The 16,967-nt window shown below is 40.4% G+C and overlaps 1 protein-coding gene across 25 annotated transcripts in view; it reads right to left on the bottom strand.

Annotated features, from left to right (window-relative positions):
• The window catches only part of GPHN (gephyrin), a 295,598-nt gene that overhangs the window by 30,697 nt on the left and 247,934 nt on the right, over positions 1-16,967 (bottom strand). For 13 of the 25 annotated variants that reach the window (XM_075613545.1, XM_075613550.1, XM_075613538.1 and 10 more), the window contains one exon: positions 2,492-2,554. The exons of the other annotated variants lie outside the window; for them this stretch is intronic. In XM_075613545.1, the coding sequence (XP_075469660.1) occupies positions 2,492-2,554 (63 nt within the window). The remainder of the gene's footprint in view (positions 1-2,491; positions 2,555-16,967) is intronic. 25 annotated transcript variants of the gene reach the window in all.

Genomic DNA, 16,967 nt, shown 5'->3' with positions numbered 1-16,967 from the left:
CAAAGACTCTGTTAGCAACAACAATAGGCAACAAATACATGTTACTGTCCCCCATAATGCCATAGTGGCCTGTAACACATTGCTTTGCAATGTGCTGCAAGTCTTCTGGCATTGCAGCAGTTCATGGGCAAGCTCCTACGTCCTCCCGTTCATTTCCCAGGAACAGTCGGAACCTGTCGTTTTAGGAATGCCCCAGCAAACTTTCCAGATGTTTAAGAAAATACTGAAAATGGCCATGTACTTTCAGTCATGTGTCAGGCCTCATTCATAGAGCGAAACCTAAAGTTTACCAGGTCTCAACTGGGGACTATTATATATATATATTTCTTAATGTTCAGAACACCGCAGTGAGCAATAGTTTAATTTATTGCAAGAAAGAATCATAAGGACATAGTATTAGGAAAACTTATAGTTTATCAGGAATGTCCCCAGTTATCTGCCATCACTGGAAATTCAAATTCTTCGTAATACAGTGTATGACTGCACACTTTTAATTCGCTAGTGTCTTCTACATAGAGAAGAAAGCTGCAAACCCTTTTAGGGGACCAAACCTAGGGTTCTTAAAGATGAAATTAGAATGATGTACTGAGCATTTGAAACCTCTTATGTCTCTTCTTGTGATGTGTACTGTGGTTCTACGTAAAATATTGAGGGGTTCTCCTGTTTTTGCAGATATCGATCTATAATCTGTAATAAATAAACAAGCGGAGCTGCGAGATTATTAGTATGTACTGATACTCATCGTATAACACACCAAGTTGCTATTTTGAGGAGGAAACTGGCCCGTTATCGGCAGAAAAATCCCATTGACATTAATAAGAGTTTGTGGCCGATTGCGGTGCGATTGGCCGCTTCGGAGCGTATTGAAGATTTGCTAAACAGGTTCCGTGATAAACAGGATTTCGATTAAACTCTAAACCATAGTTTCTTTTCAGAAGCCTGCCCATAAACAACATATATTTACATCCACACAACAGGTTGAATTCTACCAAGCAACACAGCCTACTTGCTGCAATGGAACAATTTATGAAAGTAATGTTGCAACTAATGGTGGTTTATGACTGTTCTTCCTAAAAATATAAAAATTAAAAAACAAACAAACAAAAAAAAAAACCACGATGTTTGGAAACAAAAAAGTTGCTAAACTGTGTTGGAATGATGTCCTTTTTTTTGGTTCAGATTTGCGCAATTACTTTGGAGTACGGTGATAAGTGCTTATAATAAAACAAACCCCCTCTGCTTTACTTAGCCCTAGTGGAAGTGAGGGGGGGGGGGGGGGGGTCTCCTGTCACATGACCACAGTAATCACAGTGAAAAGCTGCCTCATTAATAAAGAAAATAGTTTGAAATGCGCCCCCCCCTGCCACCACCCCAAATAATATGGCTGCTTGCTGGTGAGCAGGACAGCTTTAAACATATCTGCAGAGTTTCGCCAACTTCTGATATGAGTTATTGGATCCCGCGTTAACCATTACTGGCTTGAATTGCAGTTAATGCAGGATCGATGCAGGTTAATGCAGTGCAATTACCTGTATCGGAGGTTACATTAATATCTTCCATTGTGTTGCAGCAACATCAATAATTCTGTGTGGCTCGTCAGCAAGGAAGTTACCAGTGATGATTTCCCCCTATCACCTGGGGAGACTCTTAAAGGAGAAGTCCCCAAACTGGGATATCCCAGAGCTACGACCGATGTGGTCATGTACTGGTAGAAACCAGGGTCTACAATGTAACTTATATTAGTAAAGGAAGCCAAACGGAGTCCCAGGGTAGTCTGCTTTGTCACAATCAAAGCATTCCTTCTTTCTGTATTACAGGCCCTTCGTAAGCCACGAATTTCAAATAGCTCCAGGTGCTTCAAAGTGGCTACAATCGAAGGTTGTCAAGAAGCTGTGAAAGGATCAGGGACTACAACCTCAATTTAGATAAAGGAGCTCAGGTTGGCCTCTTACCAAAATATGCCTCCCCCCGCCCCCCCAAAAAATTGATTGCGAAATAGACCTTTAAATCACTTTTCTTTGGTATTTTAATCCAAGAAACAAAACCTGAACCAAAAATCAGGAACAACAACAGGGGATGGAGAGGAACTAAAGTTGGTGGAGCAGATTATGGGCTATGCAGAAAATTGTACCTACAAAATAACAACGCCTAAAAACAATGAATAGTTATGACTTGATAAATACACATGGGAAAAAAAACCAACAGTGAATTGTTGTGCTTCAAATAAACTAGTTTGGAACTGTGGAATGAAACTAGAACAACACAAAAGTCCTAAAAATAAACAGACTACTAAAGACTAGCGTGGAAAAAAAACAGATATCCAAAGGACACAAGAGAAAAGCTAATAAGAGAAAAATGTTAGTGGAAAGACAGCGCTAAGGAAGTACAATGAAAGTCAGGAATCTTCACGAAGTATAGGAAGGAGCTCAAACTCATAGCGCAAAGCATCTTTTTGCGAATGGAAGCAGCTCCTTTGATCAGTAATAGTTACTCTTGTTTCGCAGCCTCTATTCCTCCTGAGTTCATCTTTAAGCCCTTCCAATTTATAGTGGAGCTATTGCATGGACAAAAACAAAAGATTGAAAATGAGCAGAGACACTTAAGATTGTCGAATCAAGTCGCAGACACGTTGGGTCACAGAGTAACTAAATAACAGTCCCGTTCAACGTCGATCTGTAACCCGTTTTCTGAAGGAGGCTGCTGTCAGATATCCATATCCATGAGCTGGAATAGAATGAATATTCTTCCTAGGGAATTGTTTTATTAAAACAAATGCTGCTGATGAAGCATGACTTCTGTTGGTATTACAACACACAAAAAAAACCCCAATGAAGAGACTCTCAGACACATTGCTCTTGGCAGTAAGATACAGTAGTGTGCTATCTACTGTGAATATCTTCCCCATGCTTAATGTTCAGCTGTTCTAGTTTATACAAGGACGCTTCTATGTCATTTAAAAAAAGCAATCCATGCTGCCCCATTTTATTTATATATCATCATCAGAGGAACACATCTCTTTATGAATGTCTTCTTTCTACAATTTCAACATAAATTCTATTTGTAACTTTTCCCCCCATCTTTCTGCTTATTTCAACATAAATTCATTCTATTTGTAACTTTTCCCCCTCTTCTTTCTGCTTATTTCAACGTAAGTTCTATTTGTAACTTATTGGCCAATCTACTGTAGGTAAACCTTTAAAAGCCATAATTTACATTTACGTGCAGAATTTTAGAATGAATCATTGTACTTCACCCACGTTAAAAGGAAAAGGTACACATTGTGCCCCTTCTGTGAAGCATAACCCGACATTGCTTCATTTTTTATCTAAAATAAAAAGTTCAGGAACATTGCAATGAAGAGCTATACGAACGCTCATGCTATTGTACAGCATATTATAGTCTGTATACATAGTCTAATGCAGGGGTGCTCAACTCCAGTCCTCAAGCCCCCCCCCCCCCCACCAACAAGTCAGGTGTTCTGGATATCCCAACTTCAGCATAGGTGGTTCAATCCGAAGAGTGAGCCTCTGATTGAGCCACCTGTGCTGAAGCAGGGACTGATTGAGCCACCTGTGCTGAAGCAGGGATATCTTGAAAAACTGACCTGTTGGGGGGGGGGGGGGGGGAGGGGGGGAGTGGGGGCCTTGAGGACTGGAGTTGAGCACCCCATGTCTTATAAACAGGAGAAAGAAAGACTTGGGTCTTTAGTCCATACGCTGTGAATCTGTCTTCCCCATGCTACAGAAGATTTTAGCCTCAATCCTTTGAATAGAGCTGAACTCCTGTCTAGCAAGAGAATGACTGCTCTGATTTGGTATAAAGTAATTGGTAACCATGTACCAGATTCTTGTGACCTGATGTCACTTTATCCACTGCACTATAAGCACCAAATATTAATCTGTACGATCAATGGGATAGTGTAGCGTTGAGCCATATTTGTTCCGCAAAAGAATAGGTTTGTTGCAGGCGGTGAGACCCTTTTAAAGGATCAGGCAGAATATCAATGTAATTGGCTTCCTCAAAAAGTTTAAATCGGCCTTTACGTGAACATTTTATTTAAATGTGTCCTGTGAAAAATGGGAAACTTATGAAATTCTGTCCTCACATTTATTGTTTTCCCATTCTAGATATTCAGCTAATGGCTGCATCACTTACTTTCTAAAAAAACAACGAAAAAAAGGGTTTAAATGTCAATTTCCCTCCAGATACAAGGAATCTTAACGTTCTTATCAAATAATTAAACAGGGAGAAATCTGATTACGATTATTTGAGTCAGGTAGGAATTTATTTTTTTCCCTTATGAGACATCATTGGATAAGGTGTCACTGTTTTTTTTTGTTTGCCTTCCTCTGGATCAAAATACTGTAAATACAAATATAGAATAAGTATCTGTCTAAATTTAACATAGGTTGAACTTGATGGACAGATGTCCTTTTTCAACTCGTAAAAACCATCCAAAACGATTAAAAGATTAATAGTAGTTTTTTTTTCAAGACGTTGGCTAACTTTAACCAGATAAATATACCACTACAATGTGTTCACTTGGGTTTTAAGGGGAACTGCAGCTTTAATGGCGCAGACACACGATGAAGCAGTACAAGCAACCAACGTCACATAGTCTCTTCTGTGCAGACTTACACTGTTTTGAATACTTTAATACAGCTACTGTATAACCACTGAAGAACACTACTATTGATCCTTTAAAAGGCAATATAACCTGCAACAAAGCTTGTTGGGGCAATAAAGATCAGCTTGCCTGTACATTCTACCTACGCCCATTGTCAACACTACTCAAAAATACAGCTCAACCCCGTTATAGCGCGATCCGTTACAACGCGAATCCGCTTATAACGCGATGCCATCGTGGCTCCCAATGTTTCGTATTTATGAATACTTTGCAACACGATTATTTGTGTCTTAAATACTTTATTGTACAATGCATACAATTGTACATTATTTCTAACGCGAGCCGCTTATAACGCGATGTGATTCTTTGGACCCCAATCACAGCGTTATAAGGGGGTTGAGCTGTAACTTGTTGTGTATTAACACTACTGTAATTATACACTGTGTGCTCTCATTACTCTGTATCCTACAGGGGAAGAGTTTAGAATATGATTTGTGATGGAATGAAGAGTTGAACGAGCTGTGGTACTTTGCGGCAACGTGAAATCCACTCAATCATAATCAGATAGCCCTGCGGACCATAACTCAGAACTCATTATTCAGCACCCTTCTGTTATCTCATTACATCACAAGTGACAGCCACAGTTTCCTTCCCTAAATGCATTTCAGAAAAGTCGAAGAGCTTGTGTTAAGGATCTCAATAAAGGCTTGAGGGTGCGTTTAGTTCTGGTTATGCAACTACTCGGGAAGGCGAATGGGAACCACTTCTATGAGAAACTAATTTCCCAGTTTCTTTGTCTTGAAACCACTCATCTAAATGTGTTTACCAATACAGTTGTGTTCCCCTTGACCTTCATCTTAAATTCTTCTGAGGAACGAAACAGAATGTTATAAAATGTTCAGAATCAAACAGATTCAACGAGTTCAACAGAACAATGGCCATACTGAGTTTGTCGGGAGCCTGAGGGGCAATTATGGAAAAGCACCTTATTAAAAGGAACTGGTTTGTACTTTATATGGAAATCGGGTTGCAAGGTTAGTGAGGCCCGGTGACAAGAGAAGGGGGTGTTTTGTCCCCCCCCCCCCCCGCAAGGATTAAGCAAAATGGTTTGATATATGAAGCCTGGAGCAGAGACACACAGCTGCGTTCTTTAGCAATCTGAGTAAGTGGATCAATGAGGGTGTCACAGACCGAAGCAGAGCAGGTGCTACGTGCCCTACAATAAAGGTAAGCTTCGGCAGGCTCCAGCCTTGCAATACCTCAGGGGAGGCCAACTCCAGTCCTCCAGGGCCACCAACAGGCCAGGTATTAGGGATATCCCTGCTTCAGCACAGGTGGCTCAGTCATTCTGCAGGGATATCCTTAAAACCTAACCTGTTGGTGGCCTGGAGGACTGGAGTTGGCCACCCGTGCAATGCCTTAATAACAAATGGCAATGAAGGACGTGGCACTTGGAACAACCCAACGTGTCATATGGTATATTGTGGTGCTAAGCTGCAAGTCACATGGCATAACACCGCTTAGTAAATTTGACCCTGGGAGGTTGGGGGGAGGGGGGGAGAGGGAAAGTGAGGGGGGAGGGGAGGTGGGGGGAGTGGAAGTGGGGGGGAAGGGGAGGTGGGGGGAGGGTCCTGAGGACTGGAGTTGGATAACCCTGCTTTACCAAATATACATAACACTTCTAAACATCACAGATTTTATAGGGCTGTGCTGTGGGGGGGGGGGGGGGGGGGGGCGCGCCTCTATGCAAAATAAACAATATCATTGCATATCCTTTTACATCCCCTTTTCTTAATTTACTACTGTAAAATAAAACAAAAAAAAAACCTGTAATTCATTCTAATAAACTATTTCTTATTTAACAATTCTATCTAACTTGCTGCATAAAAGCCTGCACATGTATATCATTCATTGCTTTAGGGTTATTAAATACACATTTTGGCCACAAAATGACAAGCCTGATTGTGATCTTTATAAACCTCTGTCTGCCCTGGATAGTCTTTAAAACTCCATCAAGAGAATGACGTATTGTTCGAGAACGTAGAAAAAAAAAAACCCATGAAATGATAAAAGCAAAAATTAACAGAGGAAGGAAATACAACAATCAATTATTACGCTCAATTTAAGAAGTATATATATAATATATATATAAAACACTTACCTGTAAAAGTCATAAGATTAACACATTGTTTAAAGTCAGTTCTTCATAATGGGAAGTACAATTATGAACCCAAAACCTCATGACAATGATCACTGACAAAATGTGCAGATTCTATCCCAACATGAAAAGCCGACTGTTCATCATTATTATTTTTGACTTACACAAGATACGATATTTTACAATACATCAACGTTGTTTCATATTAACAAAGCTTCAAAATCCTTAAGTGCTAAAGGACACAGATATATCACATTTATGAAAAAAACACCTGACATTAATGTATTTGATTACAAACATAACTGTATCACACTCACTACTGATGCCAGCTCAGTTATAATAAAAAAATATTAATATGGCAAATCGAAGCAGTGATATCAATTTCGGCATATTCCATTTGTATTTGTCAATATTACTTGGCAAAACCCCACTTATTACACGTGGCATATCTGACTTCTGAAAAGAGCCATTTAGGGTGGGTGATGGGAGTAGAAGTGCCACCCACTGACTTTTAATTACATCTCTTGATGGACCAATATAATGGTATTATGCCCGCATTTTGTTAGGCTCTAGATCAGGGGTGGGCAACTCCAGTCCCCACGGGCTACCAACTGGTCAAGTTTCAGGATATCCCTGCTTCAGCACAGGTGGCTTAATCACTTATTTAGCCAGTGTATCTTTTGTCAGTCATTGATCACTGATCAAGCCACCTGTGCTGAAGCAGGAATATCCTGAAAACCTGACCTGTTGGTGGCCTGTGAGGACTGGCGTTGCCCACTCCTGATCTAGATGCCCTAACTCAAGTTCCATAACTGGAGGTTTGTTGCAGGTTGTGATATTTTTTAATGCAGCCCGATTATTTTGCTCACCCCCCTGGTGTTCTCCTGGAGCAGAACAAACTCAGGGAAACCCTCATTTCAGTGAATTGCCCTTCTGCCAGGATAACCTGTATGATAATATGGACACTGCCAACACTATTGCTGGCAAGCCAACGAACAAAGCATCTTGTTGAACAGTATGATCCAAATTGTTTAGCTTTAGTCATGTTATTTTACTGTAGACCCCAGGACGATTGGGAGCAAATTGTTGCAGAAATAGGGTTCTCCCAGCGGGTAAAACAGGTGATGTTAAATGTAACACGATTTTGGGAAGGGGCAATTTCAGCTTTTATAGACCAACATGAGAGTTCTCAGGATTAAGATATCTTTTTAAGATGTTTGGAGCAACTTGTAAGGACCGTGTATCTACAAAGTACCTTTAAATTGGTCCGCTAAGTGGTATCACAACCTGAACCAAAACTACAGTTCTCCAATACAATGCAGCTATTAAAACTCTGCACCAAGTTAAACGCGTTCCAACTTTTTGGTTAGAAGGTTCAGTCTCGGAACAAATCCAAACATTTAAACAGAAACATTGTAAAAAAAAGGTCGTCTCTTTCATATACTGAACGTTTATTAGGGTGGTTGAATGAATGTGTTTGATTGGTGATTCTTGACAAATACTTGAAGCTAATAATGTCACTTCAATGTAATGAATGTATTTCTGTATCTAAATGCTGAAGGATTTAGGTACAGAGCACTTTGATGCTGGGCCACTGTAAGAACCTCCTTCTTTAATAATATATTGTATCTGGAGCTTGTACATCCCAAGGGGGTTACATTGATTGGACAAAGATCACAACGCGCAAGTGGCCAACAGAAAGCATGAACTTGTATCTTTAAGACAAACACCTAGGCCATGCTTCCTCCAGTGGAACCAATGTTGGCATTGTGTAGATGCAATATTATGCTTATATAGCAAAAACCTGGAATAAAACATACATAACAAACGTGACAGAAATTTCACCGATACATCAACAATTTATCAACATCATACAGCATATTCAAATCACATAAGTACAATGAACACAATGAGATGAAGATGCATGCTATGGTACATGGAAACCGCACTATGGTAAGAAAGACTTAAAGCAGCAGACCCGCTTGCCCCCAAACCCATTTTTATTTAATATCATCTGAACAGTGAAGCAGAATTGTGCCAAGAAGAGTTTTGTGGACCCCTCTAAGTTGCTAAAATACAGAGTTTTTATGTGCCTGTTGATTAGAGAGAGAGCAAAAAAATAAAAATTAAAAGGCTTCTGGGATCCACAATAGCAAGACACAACTTTATTTTCTGATTATATTAAGGCTTTCTTTTGGCCGACAGAGTGGGGTTGACCCCAGCTTCCATATTGTGCTCCTTGTCAAATAGTTGCAATCACCTATGGTATCGTTACAAGCACCCGCTAGCATCATGCATTGCTGTTTTAATGGAATAAACAGAGGCAACTAGTTCTTACCAACAGTTTGATACTGGAAAGTGAAACGGGCAGATGTTGACATACTGTACTACAAAGGCTGGTTAACTGCTCCTTTGTATGTTTTAAGTTTTATGTAATTCTACATATTTAATAACATAAGAATTGTAAGCAGCAGTGGGATCAAATATTGGACATATGCAAGTTCTCGGCTGAAAATGGAATTCCATCTTTAGGATGTTTTACCTGAAGGTGCAGTCAAACGTTTGGCAAAATAGTATTTTTAACCCTGGTCTGCCTGAAGGGCTTGTAACGCATGGCAAAGCAACATGTTGAAAAGACCATCTAGAAAGTAAGCTAACTCACGAGACAATTATTTCTCTTTATCCCAATAACATAATTCATTGTAAAATTTAATCAGCAGTTTTCCATTTCAGAGAAATATTAAGATACATTATTTTCCTTTGATTTATAAAATTGTCTATCAACATGTGACAGCTCCAATCCAGAAGATCTGGGAGGGAAAAGAAGGAGGCTTTTCTGAGAGGGCCATGTAAGTAGGAAAAATATTTAAATTTTCAGCTAGAAATTAAGGAATTGGTGCAAATTTGGACAATATGAAAGCAATCATTGTGCATCTTCTACGGACAGGTTTCTGATGTCTACTTAGCATGGTGAGTAGTGGATAATTGGTGTTCACCACTGTCTCAACTCGTATAGTGCAGCAGGTAAGTACAGAGGGGTGTCTAACGTCAGGGACTTCTACCCCCCAACCCTCCTCCCCCCCTACAAAAGAAGACAAAACCATAGAAAGTATAGCAAAGATGAAACTACCCATAAAGTGCATCTGGATCTCTTCCACAGGTCCCCAAACCGGATTCCTTCACCCATTTTTAAGTCATACAGTGGTAAAGCTTCAGACAAGGATTCTGGGTAGTGTTATGCAAATAAGCAAGTGGGCCTGTCACATTTAGCTTACTATCCACTTTATTACATGGATACCCTACAGCGGGTGTGGCCAACTCCAGTCCTCAAGGGCCACCAACCGGTCAGGTTTTCAGGATAGCCCTGCTTCAGCACAAGTGGTGCAGTCTTCTCCTAAGCCACTGATTGAGCCACCTGTGCCGAAGTAGGGATGTCCTGAAAACCTGACCTGTTGGTGGCCCTTGAGGACTGGAGTTGGCCAACCCTGCCCAGTCTAGGAAGTATAGTATTAGTGGATCAATTCAAGGACCGCAGTTTCATACGTTTTGTCTCATCCATGCGTGTATGGCCACTGATTTTGCATTGTGACGCAGATAGTAGTTGAAAAGCAGGTTTGGGGACCTGCAGAAGTCATACAAACACACTAATGGTCATTAATCGGCTTCTGTCAAAAGTACGTTCATGTTTTTGTCCAGAAAAGACGCTTTCAATGATTAGATGAATGTATTTTTCAAGCAACACTTAGCTGATTGCCTTAACTTTTCTTTTTCCATCCTACTCACGTATATGACTGACAAATCTGCTGGCAGTTTTTATTTCAGATACATGTTAATGTAAAGTAACTTTTGCAGGGCCTCTTGTATACGGCAGCCATTTACCACTCACTGCAAACTGCACTACACTTGCTTTAGTATCACCCCATAAAAGCAGTGTACATTGCATATGCATAATTTATATGCATGCTCTCCTCTTAAAAACTTTCTGTTGGATCCCAATAAAACTGTATTCACTAAAAAATTCTTCTTGCCTCTCCTAAGGCTCTCCACTCTTTTGCCCCTCCCTACATCTTTTTTCTCAGGTCCGTCTCCTCTCTATCCGCTGTGTCTCTACAGGTCTCATGTCTACAACCCTTCTCACATCTTGCACCCTACCTATGGAACTCCACTCCTATCAATGTTCGTCAAGCATCTTCTCTCTCGAACTTTAAAAGCCAGCTGGAAACACCTTTTTAAAGCTGCAGTTCAGGCTCCCGTTTTCTTTTTTAGTTTTTTTTTTTATTTAACTTCAATAGTTTCATGTGGGCAATCTCTACTTACCTAAAAAACTGCATAGCTGCCGGTCAATTCGTTCTCCGTCTATTGATCGGCAAAGTTTGGCGACATCTTTAAATATGGGGAATGTAAATTGTTGCTATAGGAACAAGCATGCTTGTTAAAATAGAATACAAGAAAATTGGTCTTTCAAAGTTGTTGTTTTTAAAACAGAAAATGCAAAAAGTATTTTTTCTTATTAAGAACTGATTTATTAAAAAAACCACACATGCAGGATATTGCATGAACGGCAGCTTTAATGAAGCGTTTACTCACTAAACTACAGTATGCTCATACACTCCAACTCAGTAGCTCTCAACCTTTATTGAGCGGGGGCACCCATGGAAGATTTTTACCATCTTGATGCACCCATGCTCTTTATACTTGACCCATTCCCTCCTCGCTTACATAAATACACTCTCCCTCCTTTTCACTAGCATGCACACCCTCTTCTTACACACTCCATATTCACCCTCATACATCATACTCCCCACACACGCCACATTTATCCACCCCTTCTCTTACTTACACCACACATCTTCTCCCCACCCCCAACTCCACAAAATGCACTGACGTTCCTCCCTCTTCCCACACAAAGCCATCACATCCCCCTCACAAATAAAGCCATCACACCCACCCCACGCACAAAGCCGTCACACACACACACATACGAAAGTGAGCCATCCCCCCAACACAAAGCCATCACCTCCCCTCCATCCACACAAAGCCATCGCACTCCCACCGCCCCACACACATTGTCATCACACCCCCCCACATGGTCATCACACCCCCCCATCAAAGCCATCACCCCCCCCTCCCTCACACACACTCACACACCATCACCGCCCTCCACACACAAAGCAATCACACACAAAGCCATCACGCCCCACTACCCCCACAGAAAGCCATCACCCCTCCAAACACACACAAGGCCAACACACTCCTCCTCACACAAAGCCCTCACTCCTCCCACACACATTAAACATGTCAGCTGGTCAGCGGGTGCATCCGGCACTGTCTGGAGATGAAGAGGCTTCCCGCTCACCTCTGTCCCAGGCTGAGAGAGGAGAGGTGTGTCACAGAGTCTACGTCTCCAGGCAGTGCGGGAGGTGCCCGCTGAGCTCACAGTTTCTCCACTGGGACAGCGGGTTGGTTGAAGCACAGCAGGGTTCGCCGCACCCTTGGTAAGAAACACTGCACTAAGGCCCTGGTGGTCAAGGCGGCACATGCGCCACACAGCACAGCACAGCCCCCCTATGGGGCAGGCCCCATTGGCTGTTTGAGTGTGGTCGCGCAAAGCGATGTGAATTTTGTCTTCCCGTGCCACGACGCAGTCACGTGGTCGGCGCGCAGCCAATGGCAGGACAGATATGCCCATGTCATGGCCGTACCCTCCCATCATGGCCCCGCCCCGCGCTCCCCTACAGGCCGCCGATCGCGGCTGTAGTCTCTGCACGCGCCACCATGCCGCGCATGCAGCAGGGAGAACTGGGGCCGGAGCCTAACCAATCCACTCAAAGCTACTCCTACTGTTTCTGTTAGTCTTCTCACATACTGGCTAGAATGTAAGCTCCTTGGGGCAAGAACTGACTACTTATCCCATCTAGATTATATTCCCTGTATTGTTATTATAATAATTGTAAAGTGAGGAGTACCTGGTTGGCGGTATAAAAATATACATACGTGTTGTATTTATGTATGTGGCGTCATTGTTAAAATCATGTGGTAAATCCCCAATTACTGTATATAAAATATTTGTCCTTTTGGAAATTATGTACCCTTTTTTCTTGATACACGTCACCCAAGTTACAGTCAAACCCCCCAGTGTGTGTGTATATGTGTGTGTATATATATATATATATATATATATATATATATATATATATATATATATACATATATATATAAACATATACATACATACATATATCTATATACATATATACAAAATGAAGGCCTTAACCCCACCTTTTGTATTTACATCAATTGTCACATTAAGAAAATGACAATATAAGTACTGTATTGTAGTGTGCACTCCGAGTATTTATTAAACATTCCTCTGTTTTTGAAGCTTTAAGGAGTAAATTGAATAATTTATCATTGTTCATCTCATATACTAGGTTTATTATATACTGTATTTTTAGCTCATTCAATAAAAAATAAATAAAAAGTAGTAATATGTTTAAATACTTTTGTAGTAACCTATAAATATAGTCGGCACGGAGGGCTAGATCCATAGGTCTCTGTTAAATCGGGGCCGATAACGTAACATGACCTAAAACGGGAACGGATGGGATGTTCCCTGAGGTTAACGCGTATCCCCAAAGCTAATTATGTGCAAAAACAACAGCCGTTCCGTGTCTCATTAGTATAGGCTTAATGTCAGGTTATTGTAGCATAACTTTGTGTTATTTGCCAAGAACGAGATGTATGTCTTTTATGTCTTAAAAGAGAGGAGGGGGAAATAACTGTGGTGCATCCATACCATGTAAAAGCCCCATTTCAGGGTGTGAATGTGAGAGATGCCCAGTTTAGGTATAACTTAACTAGCGTAACGTTTCGTCTCCGCGTTAACATACTTTTGTGGATACAGGAAATCCAAGAGGGGAAAAAGCGGAGCAACAGCGTGCAAAAAATAATAGGGCTACGATATAAAAGCTACGTTAAAAACAGCATTATTGGCGAGGTGACAACATGGCGTGAGCAGGGTGGATCACTGAAACGCATTAGAGTGATGCACCCTGCTCACGCCATGTTGTCACCTCATCAATAAAGCTGTTTTTAATGTAGCTTTTGTATCGTAGCCCCATTATTTTTTGCACGCTGTTGCTCCGCTTTTTCTCCTCTTGGATTTCTTGTATGACGTCACCAGCGTGAAGCACGCATCAGTATCGGACCAGCATCAGACTGAGTCATTTCAAAGTCATTTTCATGGGACTTTATTACAAGTGTACATATATCCGGATATTAGGCTCTAGGGTGAGTTGCCCATTAGGTATAGAACAAGCCAATGCTGTCTATATACAGTCATTGACTCCATTATCTACCCAAGAACTTCATATATACACCACCTATATCTTGAGCTTGTATTTACTTATGGATTAAACACTACACTCACTGATGTAATCATGGTCCAACTACAAGCAAGTTTATCATTACAAAGCAGCTACATATTGCTACTCTTTATCCAGTCCCCGGAAGCACTGATAACTGGAACTTTGTTCTTGTTTCTACTTACTTTTGTGGATAAGCAATGTGATTGCAACTTCTCATTTGCATCTCTTTGGAAAGTCGTTATCACTAACGGCCATTCTAGTTAACTCAATGTTCTTTATGGAAGAAAATATGGAGCTTGGTGCATCTGGGCCTTAGTATAATTCTAACAATTATTGTAGACCATATTATATGGGTTCAACAAAGACTTTACATTTTAGAAAGGCAAATTTGAACAAACTAAGGAATAATCTACAAGGAATACACTGGGATGACATTTTTGCAGGACCAAAAATGTGGAAGATAAATGGGCAGTCTTTAAAACATTGTTAGATAAACACACTTCTCAGTGTATACACGGGTAATAAATATAAACGAAACAAGTCTAAACCAATGTGGTTAATTAAACAGGTAGGGGAAGAAATGGAAAGAGGTACTGGACACTTTTAGAGTCTTAAAGTCAGAAGGGACAGAGTTATAGAGAATGTAACAAAAGTAGCAAAATGGCAATCAAATTAGCAAGAATTGCAGTAGAAAGTAAGATCAACCTTAAATTATTCAAGTACCTTCATAATAAAAAGATTATGAAAGAGTATAAATCCCTTTCAGTGTGAGATGGGCAGGCAAATTATTGGAGACGTGGAAAAGGTAGGGATATTAAATAAATTGTTGCCTCTATATTTAATGGGAGTCAAGTGCAAAAATATCACCACCGGAGAAAGCCACAACCGCTATAGTAACGAACAATTGGATAACTGAAGAAGAGGTGTGTAGGCGGTTTGACAACATTTAAGTAAATAAAGCACCAGACAGCGATGGCATGCACCCAAGGGTTCTTAAGGAACTAAGTCCACTAATAGCCATTACATTAAATATTCAAGGCTCCATTTCCACAGGCTCAGTACCACAAGATTGGCGTAAAGCAGACGTGGTGCCTGTATTAAAAAGGGAGCTACACCACAACCGGGGAATTACAGACCTGTAAGCCTGACACCAATAGTGGTTAAGCTACTTTAAGGTTTAGTATGGGAAAATATTCAGGAATACGTAATGGACAACAAAATTATCAGTAATACTTGGCATGGATTTATAAAGAATAGGTCATGCGAAACTAGCCTTATTAGTTCCTTTGAGGAGGTAAGTATGAATTTAGACCAGAGTAATGCAGTTGATGTGGTCTACTTAGATTTTTCAAAGACTTTTCATATGGTACAATACGAGGTTACTGGTCAAAATAATGGAAATTGGTTGTCATAGAGTTGCCATAAATGGAACCTTTTCATGTTGGGCTAAAGTGGTGTACCGCAAGGTTTGGTATGGGGACCACTGCTTTTGAACTTGTTTATTAATGACCTTGAGGTTGGCATAGAGAGCAAAGTCTCGATCTGTGCTGATGACACTAAATTGCGTAAGGTAGTACAATTAGACCAGGATGTACTCTCTCTACAGAAGGACGTGGGTAAACTGGTAGCTTGGGGAAATGGCAGATGAGGTTTAATACAGATAAATGTAAGGTTATGCATTTGGGGAAAAAAGAATAAACAGGCTACTTACAAATTAAACGGGGCAAAATTAGGTCAATACTTGATGGAGAAGCATTTAGGAGTGTATGTAGACAGTAGGCTTAGCAATAGTGCCCAATGTCAGGCAGTAGCTGCAAAAGCAAATAAGATCTTATCTTGCATGAAACGGGGAAGGGAAGAAAGCATAATTATGCCACTGTATAAAGCATTAGTAAGACAACACCTTGAATATGGAGTACAGTTTTGGGCAGCACTACATAAAAAAGACACTATGGAACTAGAAAAAGTGCAGAGAAGAGCCACCAAATTAATATAGGGGATGGAAAATTTGACTTACTGTACGAGGAGAGGCTAGCTAAATTAGATTTGTTTACATTAAGTGGCATCTGATAGGGAATATAATAACTATATACAAATATATTCGGGGCAATACAAGGAACTGTCAAAATAACTATTCAGCCCAAGGGCAGTACAAGCAACTCAGGTTCATCCCTTAAGGTTGGAGGAAAAGAGATTTCACCAGCAACAAAGTAAAGAGTTCTTTACAGTAAGGGCAGTTAAAATGTGGAATTCATTACCCATGGAGACTGTGATGGCAGATATAATATCTTTAAAAAAAAGTTGGACATCTTTTTAGAAAGGAACGGTATACAGGAATATACCAAGTAAGTAAACATGGAAGGGTGCTGATCCAGGGAGTAATCTGATTGCCAATATTTGGAGTCAGGAAGGAATTTGTTTGTCTCCTTATGAGATATCATTGTATAATGTGTCACTGGGTTTTTTGTTTGCCTTCCTCTGGATTAATATACTGTATATACAAATATTGGATAAGTATCTGTCATCTATATTTAACATAGGTTGAACTCGATCTGCATATGTCTTTTTTTAGCCTCATCTACTATGTAATTCAGGCATTGCTGCTGCATTATAACCTGTTCTGGTATAAACCTGTAATTAGCTCCCACTGAAATGTGTGTGTATTGTAGATTTGTGTTCCTAGAAATTAGACCTTTGGGTCTAAGATTGAATAGCAGGAACAAGTACATATTTTAAATTTTTAAGGGTTTTTTTTTTTTTGCGGAGTTTTCACCTGTTCATTATTTTATTGGCACCAGCTGTTACCATGGCAACT

The sequence above is a fragment of the Ascaphus truei genome, chromosome 9 (genome assembly GCF_040206685.1).
Source record: "Ascaphus truei isolate aAscTru1 chromosome 9, aAscTru1.hap1, whole genome shotgun sequence".
Classification (NCBI taxonomy): domain Eukaryota; kingdom Metazoa; phylum Chordata; class Amphibia; order Anura; family Ascaphidae; genus Ascaphus; species Ascaphus truei.
This window is presented reverse-complemented; position numbering and strand designations above follow the sequence as displayed.